This window comes from Arachis stenosperma, chromosome 2, assembly GCF_014773155.1.
Source record: "Arachis stenosperma cultivar V10309 chromosome 2, arast.V10309.gnm1.PFL2, whole genome shotgun sequence".
In the NCBI taxonomy this organism is placed as follows: Eukaryota; Viridiplantae; Streptophyta; class Magnoliopsida; order Fabales; family Fabaceae; genus Arachis; species Arachis stenosperma.
In genome coordinates, this window is record NC_080378.1 from 99,383,680 (window position 1) to 99,404,945 (window position 21,266).

The 21,266-nt window shown below is 31.6% G+C and overlaps 2 protein-coding genes across 2 annotated transcripts; one reads left to right on the forward strand and one right to left on the reverse strand.

The window, feature by feature from the left end:
• Positions 1-551: 551 nt before the first annotated feature.
• On the forward strand, positions 552-9,654 carry LOC130963263 (disease resistance protein RPV1-like). Its single transcript, XM_057889395.1, has 7 exons — positions 552-1,021; positions 4,753-5,851; positions 5,975-6,250; positions 6,306-6,314; positions 6,419-7,192; positions 7,998-8,459; positions 9,580-9,654. The coding sequence occupies exons 1-7, from the start codon at positions 552-554 to the stop codon at positions 9,652-9,654; spliced, it is 3,165 nt and encodes a 1,054-aa protein (XP_057745378.1).
• On the reverse strand, positions 8,937-17,211 carry LOC130960977 (uncharacterized). Its single transcript, XM_057886557.1, has 8 exons — positions 16,513-17,211; positions 15,111-16,152; positions 14,400-14,869; positions 13,168-14,263; positions 12,693-12,986; positions 11,928-12,611; positions 10,908-11,741; positions 8,937-10,718 (listed from the first exon to the last, which is right to left on the reverse strand). The coding sequence occupies exons 1-8, from the start codon at positions 16,998-17,000 to the stop codon at positions 9,939-9,941; spliced, it is 5,688 nt and encodes a 1,895-aa protein (XP_057742540.1). The 5' UTR covers positions 17,001-17,211; the 3' UTR covers positions 8,937-9,938.
• Positions 17,212-21,266: the final 4,055 nt, after the last annotated feature.

Consider the following 21,266-nt stretch of genomic DNA (forward strand, 5'->3'; position numbering starts at 1 on the left):
GTGGATTTCATTCTCAAGACTAAATGAATCCTTTTACAAGACAAATGGCAATAAATGAAAGTTGAAAGTAGTATCATTTTATATGTATAAATAGCAAGCATCTCATATGCTTTTTACATAACAACAACAAAAACAATAAAATCTTCTCTCTCTTTATAATATAATTCTCTCTCTTTTTACTTTTAATACTTCTTTCTATTTTTACATATATATACATATTACAACATATAATATTAATGTATATATATAAATTATTATTGAGATAATTATATTAATACTAAAGTCTTCTATTTATATATCTTTATTTTATATTTACATCTTCTTTATTTATTTAGTTATTTTACAACACTGGCTACCTTAAAACATTACTTTTACTAAAAAGAAACTGACCTTTTGGACTTTACGGTCCTACTGAATAGATGTGCAAATTTTCCGAAAAAAATAAAAAATAGAAAAAGGTGATCTTCGGGATTTGAGCTTACAGCGTTTCTCTTCTGCCTCCTCTCTGCAGCAATCACTTGCTTTCTTTCACGATCTACATTCCAAGATCCATGTCTTCTTCGGAACCGAAAAGATGGATATACGACGTGTTCTTGAGCTTCCGAGGCGAAGACTCTCGCCGCACAACCGCCTCACATCTCTACAATTCTCTTACTCAAGCCGGCCTTTACGTTTTCCGCGACGATGAAGAGCTTCAGAAAGGAGACCAGATCTCGCCCTCACTGATTCGAGCAATAGAAGCTTCTAGAATCTCTCTGGTCATTCTGTCGGAACATTACGCTGCCTCAACATGGTGCCTGGAAGAGTTGGAGAAGATAATGGAGTGCCGGAGAAGCATAGGTCAGTGGGTTATTCCGGTGTTCTGTGATGCAAGTCCTTCAAAAATACGCCTTCAGGAAGGTCCTATCGGAGAAGCTTTCCGGCAGCATCTGCAAACGTTCTCAGAGGACAAAGTCAATCTTTGGAGGGCAGTCCTCCGCCAAGTTTGTAGCTTTTCAGGGGTGGATCTCCGATGTTCCAGGTATTTCAATTTCAATACTACTCCTATGTTATAAGCAGACAAGTCTAACTGTAAACTGTATTAAAAACCGGGTCAGTTTTATTAAACTAATTTGTATTGACGTAGAAAATTTAGAATTATAGGACTATTTTAGTCATTTTATATAATATTTTAGTCTTATTCATGTATATCCAATCATAATACTAGATATTACATTAATGTCTTATTTTTCGTATCCAAACACAATATATAAAAATAATTTTTAGTGTCTCTATCTTGTTATCTCTGTTTCAGTTTCAGTATCATATTCTGTTTTATTTCTAAAAACAAACATATCCTTAATGACTAATTTATTATAAGCTTAAAAAAGTACAATAGTTAGTCGAAAGTCAAAATTTTAGCTCAAAAATTTGGATTTTTTTTTGTTTTTTATGATATTTTTTTGTTTTCTTTCTAACAAGTCCTAAATTAAAACTAGCTGTCATTGTAATTTTTAAATACATCAAAAGAAGATCTCTCTACTTAATTATCACTAGTTTTAAAATTAATTACATGAATATAATTATTTTAAAGAATTATCAATATGCCACTTATTTTACACTACAAGAACAAAAATTGTAGCAGTTTCATTTATATTTGTGTGAGACTTAAACTGCAAATTTTAACTTCATTTTAGTATATTTATATTTTATATAAATGATAGACATTTAAAATCTAACCCACTAATCAGGAAAATCATATTTTTTAATTTTGAAATGAATTACATATATTTTTCTTAAACATCGAATTGAACATATTATCTAATTGGTTTTGAGCGGGTAAAGCTAAAAATTTAAGTATTTAGAAATTTGACTAAGTTTCAACTAACTATAATTATTATTAAGATTGCGAGAACTGAATTATTCATTCAACTAATTAAGTGACTGATTTAATAATTTAATGCTTCAATTAGAATTGAACCGTAATTAAATCAATTTAATTAAATATATAATAAAATTATAAAAAATTTAATATACAATTTTAAATATTTAAATTCAATTAAAATTTAAAATTCACAATAAAAGAGTTTTAATTAACTTTTAAGCTCTAATCAAGCTTAATAGCTTGACAATCAAGATAAACACTTCAAGAAAATCAAATCACAATGGTGAGCACCAAAGGAAAGAGAGAAATTCTTGTTTTTGTATCTTTAATAAATTTTTATATCTACTTCTTTTTTCAAAGATATTTTTATTTTATTGTTAAGTGTTTACCAATTATGTATCTTTAGGATAAAGGTTAAGATTACAAAATAAAAAAAATTTGTATTGCAAATATAGAAAATTTTAATTTTTAATATATTTATTTTGTATTTATTAAATAAAAATATTTAAAATTTTTTATTAATGGTAAACTTATTATATGCTCTTAAACCACACCCTATTGCTAAAACAAAAAGAGCTTTCCCGCTGTTTCGATTAACACAAAGAAGGTTTCCAAAAAAAAAAAAATATTAAAAAAAAAAATTAAGTAACAATTAAGTTCTGAAAATTTTGATTTTTTTACTATAACAAATAATAGACATGTGATTAGAGGTGGAGCTAAAAGTTTTGTTTAGAGAGGACTAACATAAAAAATATAACTAAATAAGAGGCTAAAAAGTAAAACTAAGAATAACATAAAAATAAAGAATTTCACAAGGCTCCGTCCATACAAGTGATGTCTTTCTATTAATCATCAAGTAAAATTTAAAAGTGGTATTTATATGTTTCGTTACTTATAAAAAATCATTACGTAGATAACAATTTTTGGAGCGAAATTTTATTTATTTTAGTAATATTTGTAATAAATAAAAAGCAATTGATAAAAATTATAAAAAAAATAAAAAACTAATAATTTTACCATCTAAGATTATATCGTTTTATGCTTATGTAATAATAACGAAACATACAACTGTAAATAATAAAATACTTTTATTTCGTTTTGTATTATTTATTAATAAAAGGATATATATGTCCACTCTTTATTATTATAAAGGACTTATCTAATATTTTTTTTAAAGATTAATTAATATGAGGTCAAAATTTTTTAAAATTTAATTATCACTTTTTCTAAAGGTAATTGTTATACCCTACTTATGTATGCGTAAAATTGTAAATTATATTTTTCAAAATATTATTTTTTTAATGACTTTTTACCAATTTTTTAATTGGCCAGTTAAATTGATGTTTTAATTAACAATCAGGTGACTCATATTCTATTAGGTTAAGTTTGTTTTTAAGAATAAGACAAAATAAGATAAGACATTAAGAACAAGACACAAAAGATAAAGACACAAAATTTTATGTTCTTGTATTTTGTTTGGTGATAAATTAGAATAAATTATGAAAATTTAATTTATTTTATTTTTTTCATTTAAAAAATTTGAAACAAAAAATATAATAATAAAAAATATAATTATAAAAAATTAATCAGAATAATAAAAAAATAAAAAATAAATTATATCCTTTGTTAGTATTTATGTATTTTTTCTGTCATGATAAACACAAAATATATTAATTCAGTATCTTTGGATATAATATTTTTGTCTATATTTCATCTATTAAATATAATTTTATGTCTATATGTCTCTATCTCAATATTCTATGTCTGCAAACAAATGCAGCCTTAAGTATTAACATGATTGAATCTATTTACTAGTTAAGTTCTAAGAACCATATTTTATTGATAACTAAATTTAAATTCGTGCATCATGAGAATTTTTTTATTAAAAATTAAAGCACTCTAAAGTAGTTCAGTCAATTTTTTAATAAGATTATTTAGTCCAATTTTAAAAATATATTAATAAATGTTACTCTATATACAAATATTCTTACATATTTTGTATAAGCCTAAATGATCTTTTTAAATATTAATTTAAAAATTACTGCTCAATAATGGACATATCTGAATTCTAGGCATTTTAGTAGGACAAATAAAGAAGAAATAAAATTTATCTTTTCTTAATGTCACTCATTTATGAATATATACAAAAAGTTTAGCTTTTATATACTTAGTAATTTAGTAGCTTAGCTTATTATAATTCTTTTACATACTATAATAGATAATAAAATAGATTTTATAAAATTAAGTTTGTTTTCAAAGAGTACATACAATACTAGAATTTAGACATTTAATATATGAATTAACATTTTTTTATAATATAATTTTTATATAATTGGAAAACTAAAGTGAGACATTATGAGATTGATGTTGGATTGGTTATATAAATGTTATTTTTTATAAAGAATTTTTTTTTTCTGTGAAGAGTATATACACATGACAACTTTTTTGTAGAATTTTTCTTTATTAAAAAAAATTAATCTTCACTCTCTACCAAAACTGCACTCTTCATTATAACATTACCTTTACTATGATATCTTAAAGGTAAACATGTGGATAGAATTTTTGTATGTTGTTTCAAAATAGTTTTAGTGATGACATGACAAATTCATACAAAAGATAAAAATTCAGGGGCATTAACTTACTATAACACTACTTTTAGCATTATTATACTAGAATCTTTTGTGTGTGCCTTTTATACAAAAGAACTCGTACACTATCATGTATTACCTTGCTTCTCATATCAATAAAATTCTTCTTTTATAATAAAAAATACCAAAAGTAATTGCAACATACATAATAAAATTGCTTGTATGATCTATGTTTGAAAATAATAATAACAGTTTTATAATAAGTTGCTCGGAAGCCTTTTGTTCAATTAATTTTTGTAGGAATGAAGCTGAGGAAATCAATACGGTTGTTAAAGAAATCACTAGGTTCATAGGCAATACACTCTTGTTTGTTGCTCAATATCCTGTTGGATTAGAATCTCGTGTGGAACATGTGATCAATCTCTTAAACTTACAACAGTCAGAGAAGGTTTTGATATTAGGAATTTTGGGAATTGGAGGAATTGGAAAAACAACTATTGCCAAAGCCATTTATAATCAAATTCATCGTCGTTTCGAAGGCCATTGCTTCCTTCCAGATATTAGAGAATCTTGGAAGCAAAGCACTAACCGGGTTTATTTACAAGAACGACTTCTTTCTGATATCTACAAAACAACAAAGATAAAGATACATAACATTGAATCAGGAAAGTTTATATTGCAGCAAAGGCTTCCTGGGAAAAGGTTACTCCTTATACTTGATGATGTTGATGAATTAGACCAACTAAGAGCTTTATGTGGGAGTCGCGAATGGTTTAGTCCTGGTAGTAGAATAATCATCACAACAAGAAATGAGCACTTACTCAAAGTGTTTGAAGCTGATCACATATCTAGGATGTCAATTATGGACGATGATGAATCTTTTGAGCATTTTACTTGGCATGCATTCAAAGAAAAAAGTCCTCAAAAAGATTTTCTTGAACTTGCTACAAAGGTAGTTGCATATTGTGGAGGATTACCCCTAGCTCATGAAGTTATTGGATCCTTATTGTTCAATAAGAAGAAAAAGTTGTGGGAAAGTGTATTGGAGAAACTTACAAGAATTCCCAATCATGAAATACACAGAAAACTAAGAATAAGTTTTGATAACTTAAGTGATGATACAGAAAAAGAAACTTTTCTTGATATAGCATTCTTCTTTATTGGGATGGATCGAAATGATGTCATAAATATTTTAGATGAATATGATGCTGAAGTTGGAATAAGCACTCTTGTAGACCGAAGTCTTGTGACGGTTGATAAAAATAACAAACTTGGAATGCATGATCTGCTGCGAGATATGGGAAGAGAAATTGTCCGAGAGAAATATCCGAAGGAGCCAGAGGGGCGTAGCAGGTTATGGTTGCAGAAGGAAGTGCTTGAAGTGCTACAAAAACACATTGTAAGACCTACATGCATTTTATTGTTTATGAAATCACTGAAGAAAGCTAAATGAACATAATATTTGATTTCGTTGTTGTGCTTATTTGGTTTCTGATATAATTCTGTCTATTTTATTTTACAGGGTACAAAAGCTATTGAGGGACTAACTTTGAAGTTGACAAGAACTGATACAATTTGTTTGAAGACTGAAGCATTTAAGGAGATGAAGAAACTCAGATTGCTTCAACTTGCAGGTGTACAACTTGGTGGAGATTTTGAATATATTTCAAAAGATCTAAGATGGCTTTACTGGCATGGATTTCCTTTGAAATATATGCCTTCAAACTTTTCTCAAACAAGCTTAGTTTCCATTGAGTTAGAATCTAGCAGTCTCAAATTAGTGTGGAAAGAGCCAAAGGTATAAATTTTGAACATTTCTCAAACTTATTTCAATATATTTATTTTGATTTAAGGTTCTCATGGTAATGCTATTTTAATGTATAGGACTTAAGCTATGCTTTTATGTTGATCATGCTTTCACAAACAAACTTCTTTCATAATTTATCTTTCTTTTTCCTTCTTTCAGTTCCTTGAGAGGTTAAAAATTCTCAATCTTAGCCATTCTCAGCACTTGACAGAAACCCCTAACTTCTCATACTTGCCTAATCTTGAAAAGCTGTTACTCAACGACTGTCCACGTTTGACTGCAATTTCAGAAACCATTGAACATCTCAAATACATTCTTTTCATCAATTTGGAAGATTGCACAAGCCTTCATAACCTTCCAAGAAGTTTCTATAAGTTGAAATCTCTGAAAACTCTCATTATTTCGGGATGCTCAATGATTGATAAATTGGAAAATGATTTGGACCAAATGGAATCCTTGGTAACTTTGATTGCAGACAAGACTGCAATAACACAAGTGCCATTTTCAATAGTAAGATCAAAAAGCATTGGATATGTTTCTTTGTGTGGTTATGAAGGATTCTCACGTGATGTGTTTCCTTCTCTCATTTGGTCATGGATGTCACCGACAAATAATTTCTCATCTCAAGTTGAAACATGTATGGATTTGGAACTTGTTTCCTCAGATGTAGGAAAGCTTCGAAGTTTGCAAGTGGAGTGCAACTCAGATTTTCAACTAGCTGAAGGTATTGCAAGAATTTTGGACACTCTGTATGCAACATATTACAATGAATTAGAAGCAACACCAACTACATCACAAGTCTCAAACATGGGAAGTTCATCCATAATTAGTATTTGCAATCAATTTCAAATGAATGGATTAGTCAAGTCTCTTCTAATTGAAGTGGGAGTCAAGAACCAAGTCAGCAACATTCTTAAGGAGAGAGTTTTTCAGGTATCTCTCTCGAATTTATTTTAATAATGTTTAACTTAGGGTAAATGATCAAATTAGTCCCTGAAAAATCACTCGATCTCTAAATTGGCCCTAAAAGATTTTTTTTTAATCAAATCCGTTCTTTAAAGAAATTAAATTAGTCATGTTAGTCCTCCCGCCACTTTGTTTGTTGATGGTGTCAAAATTTGCTAATGTGACATGTTAACTGATACCCCGACACACACTTAGAAGTCTTAATTGACTATTAAGATGATTAGTTTATGAAATTAGATAAAATCAACTTCAAATTAAGAGATTTGCATGCGTCAAGTTCTCCTCACAATTAGGTTTTGATTTGATCTAATTTCATAAACTTACTATGTTAATAGTCAATTAAGACACCCAGGTGTATGTTAGAGTGTCATTTAATGGGTCACATTAGCAAATTTTGACACCATCAACAAAAAAAGTGACGGAAGGACTAACATGATTAATTTAAAATCTTTAAAGGACGAATTTGATTAAAAAAGTCTTTTGGGGACCAATTTAAAGAACGAGTGATCTTTCAGGAGCTAATTTGACCATTTACCCTTTTATTTTGGTGTATGATTATAGAAATGATAGAATATAGAGGATGTTTCCTCTTTTTTAGGATTTCACACGTCTTTCTTACATATAGAGAATTTATCATAAGGTAGATTCTATTGTGGAACCAAATCTAGTGCCTTTGTTTTTAATTAGCAACAAGAATTCAGACATTAGAACATCATATTGTTAATTGTTTAATTAATTATTGATTTAAGATTTTATGAATTTTTCTTTTCAGAAATTGAGCACCAATGAGCATGACAATTATTTGTTGCCGGGTGACAATTATCCTGATTGGTTGACCTTCAATTCTGATGGCGCTTCTATAATTTTCAATGTCCCTCACGGGAATGGACGTGACTTGAAGACAATGACAATGTGCATTGTTTATTCTTCTTCTACAGACACCATCTCACTAAAATGTCTCAAGAATGTGTTGATAATAAATTACACAAAATCTACCATTCAAGTGTATAAGTGTGAGACACTAGCTTCTCTTGAAGATGACGAGTGGCAAAGCATAATTTCAAGTTTGGAACCCGGAGACAGAGTTGAGATTGTGATTGTTGTTTATGGGACAGAATTTGTTGTGAAGAAGACATCAGTTTATCTCATATATGGTGAGCCAAATAATCAAGATAGGGATACTACCGATATGTCAGAAGATAAGAATGTTATTAGTTTTGGCAGAGCTAAAAATGTAAGTAGTTCTAACCCTATCACACTCATTCAATAATGTGTTATTTCATGGTTAATAAGAGGAGATTATTTTATACCAATTGGCATTAGTTTTTTAATTTGTAATCCAAAAAAAATTTAACAATCCATGAACTAGTGATTCTAGAGGTTAAGCATGTTTGACATGTTGAATTGCTTTACAAACCATTTTCTTTACTTCTTTGTGAGCTTAGAGATTTCGTGGACCTTTGTCTCTCGCCTCTGTTCTGGTCTCGCCGCTGTTCTGGATTGGTGTTGCTGGTTTTCTAATTTGGAAACATTGCCTATCTGACAAACGAAGAAGGTAACCTCATTTTAAGGTACCAACCTATACCTGCTGCTTCCTCAAATATGTATAGAACCATTTTTTTCATCAACAAAAATATGTTTTGTTTTCCATGTCTTAGAATTTTTTTTTTTACTATAGCTTTAAAGTTTGCAGACATGGATGCATCAAATTTTCAAATCATGAGAAGAGTTTTCCATTTCTATTGTAGTAGACCAGAAGTATCGATGAAGAAATTAAAGAGGAAGGTAGCTTGCTATGAAAACACTCAAAATTTGATCTGTTATGTGACCTTTAAAAGAAGAAAAAAATAGTAGTTGTTTTCCTTCGTTGAAGACTTTGGCTATAATACTCCATATTCAAGTAGTGATGCTGAGTAGGTGTAGTTTCTTGGATTTTGGTTTCTTCCGTCTTTTGTATTGGTGATCTTTTTGAGTATATTCAGTCTCTGTATTGAGCCTTTGGTCTTGAAAAGAAGAATCTATAAAGTTGATAATTTTGTTAATAATACAATTTTTTTTGTATGTAATGTTTTTTTCTTTAAAAAATGTTCTTCTAGAAATAATTGTCAATAATATATTTTTTTTATAAATAAATTTACTGCTTTGCTCTAATCACTATAAGAACACATTCTAGTTTAATCAACTTGAATATGGATTATAGCTAAAGTCTTCAACCAAGGAAAACAAACTATTTTTTTTAAAAAGATATATAACAGATCAAAATTTTTCGGTGTTTTCATAGCAAGCTACGTTCCTCTTTAATTTCTTCATTGATACTTCTGGTCTACTACATGATATCACATTTGAAAAATCAGTGCCTTGGAGCAGCTGAAACTGAAAGCCCCATGAGAGAAGAGGGACGTGTTAGAATCCACTATGAAACTTTGTGAGGTTGAAACTCTCAACATGAATAGGAAAGCTGTTTCTTGGGTGAAAGAAAGTGAAAAGGTTGAGAGCACTCCTATGCTTCATAGTCTGCCTTCAGAAATGCTGAATCATGAAAACAGAATTATGAGAGGAAGCTAGTTGAATTGAAAAGAGCTCTTGGCAACATTAAGCATTAGAATTTTCTTCATTGTGTAATTATTCCTTTTGTAGAAAGAATGGCCAACACAAGTCTAAAACTTTTTTATTAATGTTAAGTGTTCTAATTATTACAAAATTGAAGAAAATTCTAATGTCTAGTGTTGCCATAAAGAGCTTGCTTCAAGACTGCTAGCTTCCTCTCATAACTCTGCTTTGACAACTCAGCCTTTCTGAATGCAGATTCTGATTCTTTGAGAGTGCTCACAACCTCTTCATTCTCTTTTACCAAAATTTCCAAATTCTTATTGATGTTTATAGATTCAAACTCGCAACGTTTCACATTGAATTGTAACCTATTCCTCATCTCATGCAAGGCTTTTAGTTTCACCTCCAATTCATTGATTTCTTTTGACATCTCATTGACCCTTTCTTTTCCTTTAGAAATTGAAGTAGAAAAGTGTCTCTGTTTGGCCTTATCCGCTTTTAACTTCTCTTGAAGTCCATTCTTTGAGTCGATCAATCTTTGATGATTGTCTAACACTTCTTGAACAGGTGGAAAATCATTGAGAAAATCTTCATAGAAGTGACTAATCTCAATAACCAAAGAGTGAAGATCTTTAGGAACTTGTGATGACTCTATAATTTGGCCTAATTGAGCCACATAGCCAAGAAGCTGATTCTTGATGTTAACATCTCCTACCAAGGCTTCTAGTTCATTATCCAAAAGAAGTTGCATTTTTTGAAAGATTGAAATCAGAGAGAGACTTTGAAGTTCTAATGATCCAGCACTAGGGTACAGAAAGTAGCTCTCTGACAATGTTTTATCCAACTCTGCAATAAGCAAATCACTATCTTCATGAAGCTCATCTTCTTCTGAAACCATCATAGTCAATGTAAGCTCAGAAGATGTATTAGCATCAAGAGGGACCTGTATAAGAAAGTAATTAAATAGTTAGAAAAATGAACCAACAATTCGGGATTTAATTTTTAAATGTGTGTGTATGTATTAATGTTAAAAAATAGTTGTTTAAACCAAATCAATATTTAAATCATTCAAAATTTTCACATGGAATTAATAGAAATGTGAACCAAGCTGCCATTTTATATCCTTCCATACCTGAACTAAGGGAATAAGTCCTGTCATTTTATCTCCAATGGCAGCAACATCATCATCATTATTATCATCAACACTCGAAGAACTTTCATTTATATCAGTTGCTACTACATAATTAGCACCAAAACCATTAGTAATTGGTGGCATGATATCAGTACCAGAAGTAGAAGCATTTCTATCCAGATTGGCTACCATATCATCATCAACATTAGCAACAGTAGCACCATCCTTATCTTTTGCCATAGCATCAACACCAGAAACAATTTCATTCATGCCAGCTACTGCATCATGAACACCAAAAACAGTAACATCTTCATCATCATCTGCTGCAATGATATCAACACCCAAAGTGCCTTCATTTACAAAAACTACAACGTCATCACCAGTAGAACAAACAATATCATCCTCATCATCATTGAAGTGCTCCAAGTTTTCCTCAATTGGTGTTTCATCGTCATATATGAGATAAACTATGGTCTTCTTCACAATGAACCCAGATCCTAAAGCAACAACAATCCGCACGGTGTCACCAGGTTCTAGACTTGACATTAGGATTTCCCTGTCCTCATCTTTGAATGAAGCTAACTTATCTCCCTTAAATACATTGGACATGTCCCTTGAGAGATTTAAGATTTGCACATTTTCAAGAATCAGACCTTCTGTTGTAGTGAATGTGGAAGAAGTAGAATAGTAAACAATGTGCAACATCATGGACTTCAAGTTGCGCCCATACATATGAAGGACTTGAAAAGTCACAAAGGAGCCTTCACCACTGAATGTTAACAAACCAGGATTACTGTTGTCATAAGGGAGCAGGTAATCTCCAAGCTCATTGTTCTGCGATTTTACATAACAAAACATATATGCTTCACATTCATTTATTTCATTAACATAAATGATATATTTCAAACAACTTTAAAAGTTGTTTTCACTTCGGATCAAATTAAATAATTTTTGTTTAAGATATGCTTTTAGCATATAGAACAAAATAAAAGAAATTATATATAAAAGATAGGGAGAAACCTGTGAAATGGTCTTTTGAAGTATCTCTGTGGTTGAGTTTTCCACCCCCATTTGAATCAAAAGGGAATTCAAAGAAGATTTTGATTCAGAAATATGCATCCCCAATTCATTGCAATTTGCCACATTGTCAGTATCCAAAGATACATCTCCTTTTATCTGAAGCCGTGGACCAAAATTTGCATAGGTGAAAACATTTGATGAACATTTTTGCATAACTGATGACAACATATTATTTGGTGAAGTCCATAACCAAAACATAATTAAAGGAATCACATCATGTGCCAATCCTTCATAGCCACACACAGAAAGATGTCCAAGGTTTCTTAATCTTGCTAGCGCACTGGGCACTTGTGCTATGGCAGTGTTATCAGCTTTTAGCACTGCCAAAGATTCCATTTGTTCCACATCTTCTTCTAACTTGTGAATCTTTGAACACCTAGAGAGGATGAGAGTTTGAAGAGATGTCAACTTGTATATGCTTCTTGGAAGTACAGAAAGGTTTGTACAACCTTCTATATTGATATGAAGGATGTTTTGTAGAGTTCCAATGGTATAGGAAATCGAAGACAATTCTGTACAATCCTTGAGTACTAACTTCTCAAGATTAGGTAGGTATGAAAAATCTGGGGTTTTGATAAAGTCATGTGAATGACTAAGATTTAAAATCTTCAGCTGTTTCAACAACTACAAGAAAAGAAAATTTCAAGGCTTATGTTAGAATACAATACAAGCTTATGAATTATATGTACGCGTTAGGATTCTTACCCGGGACTCCTTCCACAGAACTTTGAGTTTGCTGTTTTCTAACTCAATGGAAATTATATTTGGTTGATAGCAGTCTATGGGAGTGTGTCTCAAAGGAAATCCATGCCAACTCATCCATCTAAGATATCTTGAATGCTTGAACTCCTTGGCATGTTTGAACTCTCTATTAGGTTGTACACCGGCGAGTTGAAGCAATTTAAGTTTAGTCATATTCTTAAATGCTTCTTTACTCAAACAAATGGAATTCGTCATTGGCAACTTCAAACTCAATCCCTTAGCCTTTAAATCTGTTCCCTAAATGAAATGAAAATGGAATATTAGTTATTGGGAGTTGGAAATTAGCAAAAGCAGTATAACAATTAGATTTAATTTTTCAACAAATAATGCTTATTTCTTCCCCCATCAAGGGAACTCTTAATGTTAGCTTTGACAGCACTTTTATTGAAACTAATTTTATCTAAAACGTAAATCATACCTCATGATTCTCTAAGAGTTCAAGCACTTTCTCATCATACCATAATCTACTTCGCTCTTCAAGTTCAGGTGATTGCTCACAAATTATTGCTCTTCCCATATCTCTTAACAAGTCATGCATTCCAAGCATATTATTGTTATCAACAGTTACAAGGTTTCGCTCTTTAAGGGCGCTGATTCCAATTTCTGCATGGAGTCCGCAACCATTTAATATCTTCACAACATCATTTCGATCCATCCCAATAAAAAAGCATGCAATGTCAAGGAATATTTCTTTTTCATAATTCTTACTTAAACCATCAAAACTTATTTGTAGTTTCTTCTGGACTTTATCATGGGGAATTAATTTCAGAGTATCCAATGCACTTTGCCATTCTTTTATTCCCATATTAAACAAATGGGACCCAAGAACTTCCAGAGCCAGTGGCAATCCATTAGAATATTCAACTACATCTGTAGATAGCTTGACAAACTTATCTTTTGGACATGCTTGTTTGAATACATGCCAGCTAAAAAGTTCAAGGGATTCAGCCCCATTCATCTCTTCTAGATTGAATGTGAGTTTACACACTCGAAGAAGATCATCATGTCTTGTTGTGATGATTACTACGCTCCCAGGACGACACCATTCACCACTACCACACAAAGCATTGAGTTGGTCCAAATCAGTCACATCGTCAAGCACAATGAGTACCCTTTTAGCACCAAGCCTTTCCTTTAATATTTGCTTCCCTGAATCAATGTTACTTATGTGTATCCTTGTTGCAATGAATATATCCTCAAGAAGTTGCTGTTGCAAGAGAACCTTTCCATTATCTTGCTGCCATGTTTCTCTAATGTTCAGGAGGAAGCTCCTGCCATCAAAATCGCGACGAATTTTGTTATAGATGGCTTTGGCAATAGTGGTTTTACCAACGCCCCCCATGCCCTTTATCCCAAGTAGTAGAACATCTTTTGTGTTTTGAATGTTTGATTCTTCAATCAACTTTTGCACACGAGGTTCTACTCCCACTGGATGCGCTGCAACGAACAACTCTGTCTTATCTAATAAACGAGTAACGTGTTCGACAATTCTTTTGATATCTTCACTTTCGTTCCTATAAAATATAGAGAGCAGAGATAAGCAGCAAAGTCAGTTATCACATTAGCACAAGATGAAATAATCAATTAGAAAACTTTAAACTAGCTATCAAATAATATATAAGTGTGTATGAGACTTCTAAATACAAATACCTGGAGTTGATCACAGTCGTCCCTGAAAAGCTACTAACTTCACGAAGATCTGTTCTCCAACTTTGCACCTTATCTTCTTCCACTGATCTTCGACTTATAAGACTTTCAAAAGCTTTCCCAAACTCGCTCTCTTTCTTTTGATAACGTACATCTGAGGGATCTACTTCATAGAATATGGGGTAAACCACTTGACCTTTTGTTCTATGGCATACCATGATATTCTCAAGCTCTTGCAGGCACCATTTTGAATCAGCATAGTGGGTTGAAAAAACAATGACAGAACATGCAGACAATCCAATTGCTTTTAACAATGCGATTGAAATCCGTTCTCCTCTTTGAAGTCCATCAACATCATCATCATCCTTGAAAGCAGTAATTCCAGCATTTTGGAGAGATGTATGGAGATGCGATGTAAACGTTGGACGAGTGTCCTTGCCTCGAAAACTCACAAAAACATCGTACCTCCTTCGCTGCAAAATAATTATAATAAGAAAAAGTTGAAAATCATATCTTGGACTTGGATAATAAGAAAACATAGTAATGTATAGCAAGGAATGCTAGAGGGTCATTACATTCGTTAGCCCTTAATGTTTAAAAATATGGACTAAAGTATGCTGTTGGATGAATAGATTAAAGGAATTGGATTAATGATTAAAAGTGATGGCCAAAACCAATTAATTCTGATGACTGACTAGCATTTCTTATATATACCTGAGCATCAGTTTGTGATTGCTCTCGAACGATTTCTCTTCCCATGTCTCGCAGCAAAGGATGCATTCGAACTCTATCTTTCTCATCAAATGTTATAAGACTCCGCTCTTCAAGGAAACTAATTCCATGTTCGCTAATTCCAAAGCCATAATTTAGTGTTTTCAGTACCTCCCCCCTTTCCATGCCAATACAAAAGCTAGCTATGTCAAGAAATGTTTCTTTCTCTCTGTCATCATTTAAGCCATCAAAGCTTATTTTCAAAATTTGGTGTACATCCGGATGGGGAAACCTTTTGAGTCCACCTAATACATTCTCCCACTCGTCTTTCATCTTTCCAAACAATTGACAACCAATTGTTATAAGGGCCAATGGCAATCCCCCACAATATTTAACTACATCGTCTGCAAGTCTAGCAAACTCTGTTAAAGGAGTTGCTTCCCCAAATGCATTCCAACAAAAAAGTTCAAGAGATTCATTGTAATCCATTTCTTTCACTTGGTACACATAATCAACTCCAATCACACGAAGCAGACCTCTATCTCTTGTTGTGATGATTATTATACTCCCTGCACCAAACCATTCTGGACTTCCACACAAGGCATTCAACTGGTCTATATTATTTACATCATCAAGTACAAGAAATACCTTTTTCAGGCGAAGTTTTTCCCTTAATAAAGCTACTCCTGATGCGATGTTTTGTATGTTTATCTGTGCTTTGCAAATACCATTCAATAACTGTTCTTGCAGAAAAACCTGTTGGTTATTCTCCCACATCTCCCGAATGTTTGGGAGGAACATTGGCCTATCAAAACCGTGACGAATTTGATTATAAACACTTTTTGCAATGGTTGTTTTACCCACTCCTCCCATCCCCCAAATCCCCATTAACACGACGTCTTCTGGTTTATGAGAATGTAACTGTTGAATCACATCTTCCGTGCGAGATTGTACTCCCACTAGATGCTTTGCGATGAACAAGTCTTCCGAAGCAACTAGAGTAGTGATATGTTTAACAATCTTTCCGATCATTTCAGCTTCATTTCTGCAAAAATCAACCAACGATTTTACGTAAGTAACGATTCTAACTTTTTCCAATGAATTCAACTAAACTAATGGAAAACTCAGCCTTTATTTGGTCACTAAGACACATTTAAATCAATACAAGAAATAGTTTTTTTTTTGGTGTCATACAAGAAATAGTTTTATAAGTTTGTGGATAAATATATAAATTATTTAATTTACTTTTAATGTATATTTTATATTTGAATATATATTTTTATATTTATAATTAATTTAATAACTGATTTATTTTTATATAATTGTCTATTTTAGAACATTTTTAAAATAAAAAATATAAAAAGAAAGAAAAGTAAAAGAGAGAAGCAGATATATATGGAATTACCTGTCTCCGGTGATTGCGAATCCAGAAAGGTTAGCAGCTTCAGTGAGCGCAGCCCTCCATGCATGGACTATCTCATTCTCATATGAGAATCTATGACTTTGAAAAGCTTCTCCAAAAGGACCTCTCTGGTGGCGTACATCTGCGGGATCAACATTGTAGAATACCGGAACGACAGTTTGACCTCTGGTGCTTCTACACTCCATTATTTTCATCAACTCGTCCAGACACCATCTAGAACCAGCATAACTTTCTGAGAAAACAACAACCAAAAGTCTAGAAGCTTCGATTGCTTGAATCAGTGTGTATGTTATCTGCTCTACTCTCCGAAGCACCACCTTGTCCCTGAAAACATGAATCCCAGCTCTCCTCAAAGCGTCATAGAGATGTGAGGTGAATCCGTGGTGAGTGTCTTGGCCTCGGAAACTCAAATACACATCGTACTTCCATGATGGATCGGGGATTCTTTCTGCTGATTGGTAGTAAGACATGGGCGATGATGGATTAGAATGAAGAGCAAAGGGATTCGTTGGGTAACTGGTCAACAAACTTTATATATGATTATAAAGTCAACGCACAAATCAGATCACAGCATTTGCATATGCAGCTCTATCTACATATACTGCTTAACTTTTTCTTCATATGTTGGAGATTAGAGATTAGTACATGTACAGTAGTAATAAACAATAAAGATTAGATTATTTAAACTATGGCATTTTGTGTTAGTGTTAATCATCTATAAACAATTAAGGTAGTTATCACACATTTTCTCTTGTATTTATATAAGTCATAAATTTTTTTTGTTTTGAAGTATCAATAATTACACACTACACATTTTCGTGGTGAATGTCATTGTTTATTGAGCTAACAGATTCCAATTTGTTCGTTATTACTTAGAGATGCTCACACTCTTGTCTTTGTGTTATGACAACTTTACTTGGCCGGCAACATATGAAAAAAATGTAAAGAGGACATTAAGGTTGTCGTTATTAGATCAGATATACTAGATTATACCGGGAGAAAAAACAAGAGAGTTTTGTTAAAGCCTTTTAATATTTAAGGTTGTCGTCATTAGTCTTTTAATATTACAAAATTTTTGCTAATGAGTGTTTTTCAAAGTTCTGAGCGAACCGAAAATAAAACCATTTAAACTATCAATAACTTTTTTTTTCAACTATTGTTTACGCTTGTTCAAAAAAAAGTATTGTTCTCTTATATGTTTTCTTTCGTTAATTGGTACGAAAGATTACAAAATAAAAAATATTAAAATCTTATGTAGTATGTATAAGTAGACTAAATAATATAATAATAAAAATGTTAACATGTACAAGTTATAAAATTTTAATATTTATAACTAAAAATTGTTATATTATTATTAATTAGTTGATTTTTAAATTTTATCAAATAAACAAAATTGTTAATATGACATCTTTAGATATATATATAATATAAAAAATTTAAATATCAACTTTTATATATAAAAATAGATAGATAGATAGATAAATACATAGATAGATAGATACTCATTTGTCTGAGATAAGGACATGAAAGGAGTTTTCGTCTAGCCCTTCATTCTTATGAGATTTCCGTCACAAAGTTAATCGCGCTGCATTATTAGTTTTTCTTTTGGTCCAAGTCATCAAGTTTGAAACAAGTTATATTAAATATACTCACATTCCATTATATCATCTAATAATTATTAACCAATAATAGATGAATTAATATCTCGTGTAAAATATACATATAGTAAATATTTTTTATTGAGGAGTGTTAGGGTCAATAAATTTTATAATTTATAGCTGAAGGTTTTTAAAAAAAAAAGAAATGAAATTGAATCTATAGTCTTCTTTAATTTTAATTAATTAAGTCTTAAAATTAAAAATTAAAACTTGACTTCTGTTTAGTCTGTACAATAAATTATGCAGGAGACAATTCTATTTTGTCTTATGAAACCAAAAAAATAGAATTGAACAGAGAAGAAGAAGAAAAAGATGACATAACAATATATCTTGATTCAGTTGCCTTGTACAATGCAATCTACATCCAGTCTCTACTATAACATTGGTAGATGTTTTACTATTATTTACGTATTACATACACCAATTCTCTAAGACTCAACATAATCCTATTTGAGACTCATCAAACTTCAACGTAAACTTGATTTGATAATGCAACTACCTAAACTAGACCCACCAAGTGCTTACCCAACTTAGCAAAGTTTATCTCATAGGTATTTGGTACAACATAGATGTACAACAAAAAAAATTGAAATCACTCTTTATTTTTCTCTCATGTGTATCTCTCGGCCCTTTTTTTTCTCTCTACCTTTTATCAATGCCTCACTTTTTTGCCTTTTACCTCAGACAGAAAATAAAGAAAGATATACATTGAAATAGAAAATACAAACAGTAATACATGAAGGAGATGATGATTCACAGCCTTGACTCTATGTATTGAATCCAACATCTGAACTCAAAATGTTTTTTATCTTGATGGAGTGTTCCCTTTAGTGTAGGTACAATGCTTCTAAGATTTTAAACTCTGTTTATGAGGTTATACACTTTGCTCTCTCTCGGATTCTCTCTCCTTCTCCAATAGTGAGAATCATTTTTCTCTTTTGTACCTTATTCGGAGTCACGGCTAGGGTTCCTTCAAAGTCAACTTCTTGGTCCTTGGACTGGCTGAGATCCTTCTTTGTCTATCTTCAATCAACCCCCAAAAACTAGGAATTTTGAATTAGGACCTAGCACAGTGGCAGACACAGCAGTAGCACTAATCAACTTTTTCAATGAGCTTAGCAAAATTCAAACCATTAGATTTGTGCTTTGATCCCAAGAAACAATTTCTACCATTGATATATAGTAGAGATGTTCAAGCACCACTTTCTTCATTTTTTTCAAAATGGTATTATAGAGAGTAGGAGAAAATGTGAAGAAATTAATTTGCATGCAAATGGAAATAAATTACCTTCAACCTTTGAACTTGCTTAATATGCTTTTGATTAAGCTAATTTGAGATTGGCTTTCTTGGATTGCTTTCCCTTTTCCTTCTTCTTTGATGGTTAGCTTCAAAAATGAAGCTCTCTATCTTTGGTGTTTACCCGAAATGAACTTGTGAAGCATAGCTTAGATTAGCTTCGCTTTTGCTTGATTGATATTGGACTTAGTTTAGATTTCACTTGTATCACTTTGTTTTATCGGTTTGAGCTGCAACAAAAACCAAATGGGCCGGGCCTGCATACTTGAACCAATTCATCAAAAATCATTTGGGTTATTAACCCAACTTAATCATGTTTGTCATTATCAATGTGTTAACTATTTTTCTAAGTTAACAATCTCCCTCTTGCTAACAAACATAGTTTCAAAGGATACAATCAAATGAATTGAAATAGACAAGATTAAGATTCTTCTCTTTGATGATTCCAAGTGGTTTTGATGAGCTCCCCTTTTCTTTCACAAGGGTTGCTCTCCCTTAAAGTGTGCTCATGTCATCTGTCATTTTCTGTTCATGTGCACACAGAAAAAATAACTACTATACAAGACACATACAAATTATACCAAAATTATCTTGTAATGCAACTTTTCAGTAGATCAAGCAAAAAAGATTTATCATGCATTTTCTTATCACAAACCTAATTAAACAGCACCTAAGTAATAAAACCAAGCGCCAGATCATGACTCAAGTGTATTATCAACACTAGTTCAAAAAATTACTCAAACACTTTGTCTATGTCAAACCAATATCTCATTAAGTAATAAAATATTAAAATATCAAAGCAATCAACAAAAATTCCAGAACAGAGCATGCAATCAATCATCAAACTACCAACAAATTAATATATCACATGGCAAGACTAACTAGCAAGACTAATTATAAATACTCCCCTTTTTGTCATCAAAGGAGAAACTAGATGCAACTCAAACCTACAAAAATTTTTAGCACAAAAGGACTACATAATTCGAATTAAAATAAGTGCAAATAAAACAGTTGTTAAAGTTTACAGTCATCCAAAAAATAGTGTCCAAAAGAAAACTAAATTGTCCCATGAAACAAGGAGTCATAAAATAGAAATCAGCTTCTATACACATCCTCAAGCATCCAAGCCATCCTCTTCAGAATCCAGTGGTTCCTCTTGATCAGTAGCCATAGTGTCATCCTCATGGATGTTGTCTCCATATTTTAGAAGGACAGCCACTTTATCTCTTGATTTTTTCAAGGCATTCTCATTTCTGATTGCAAGCTTCCTTTCTTATTGGCTTGTTAAAATAAGATGGTTGGATAGGTTTACAAACTCTTACAGTACATCTTTAACAACTCCATAAAGGAGCGATTTGTGACTAGTTGAAGCTGAAGTTTTCAAAGTTGAAGGAGGAGGAATGTCATCGAGCTCATCATCATCATCATCAAGGGCAATCTTTTTAGTTCTTATTGGTCCTTTCTTTTGTTGTTTCACTGAACCACCTCCTTTTAGATAAGAGTGTCTATTTTCATAGGATTCATTGGAAAGGTCAACAACAAATTCAAAAATTCAGGTTAAAAATATGCGATAAGGTAGAGACACATTTTTTTCACTCATTATGTAATCAAACATATGCCTCATCATTAAGTATGCAAAAGAAATTTCTTATTTAGTGATGATGGCATACAAAACTAATGTATCACAAAATGACATCCTTTGATAGGATTCGCTTTGGGGTAAAATGATATAGTTCACAATACGGTATAATTGAGCACGAAGAGGGCCAAGGATTTATGAT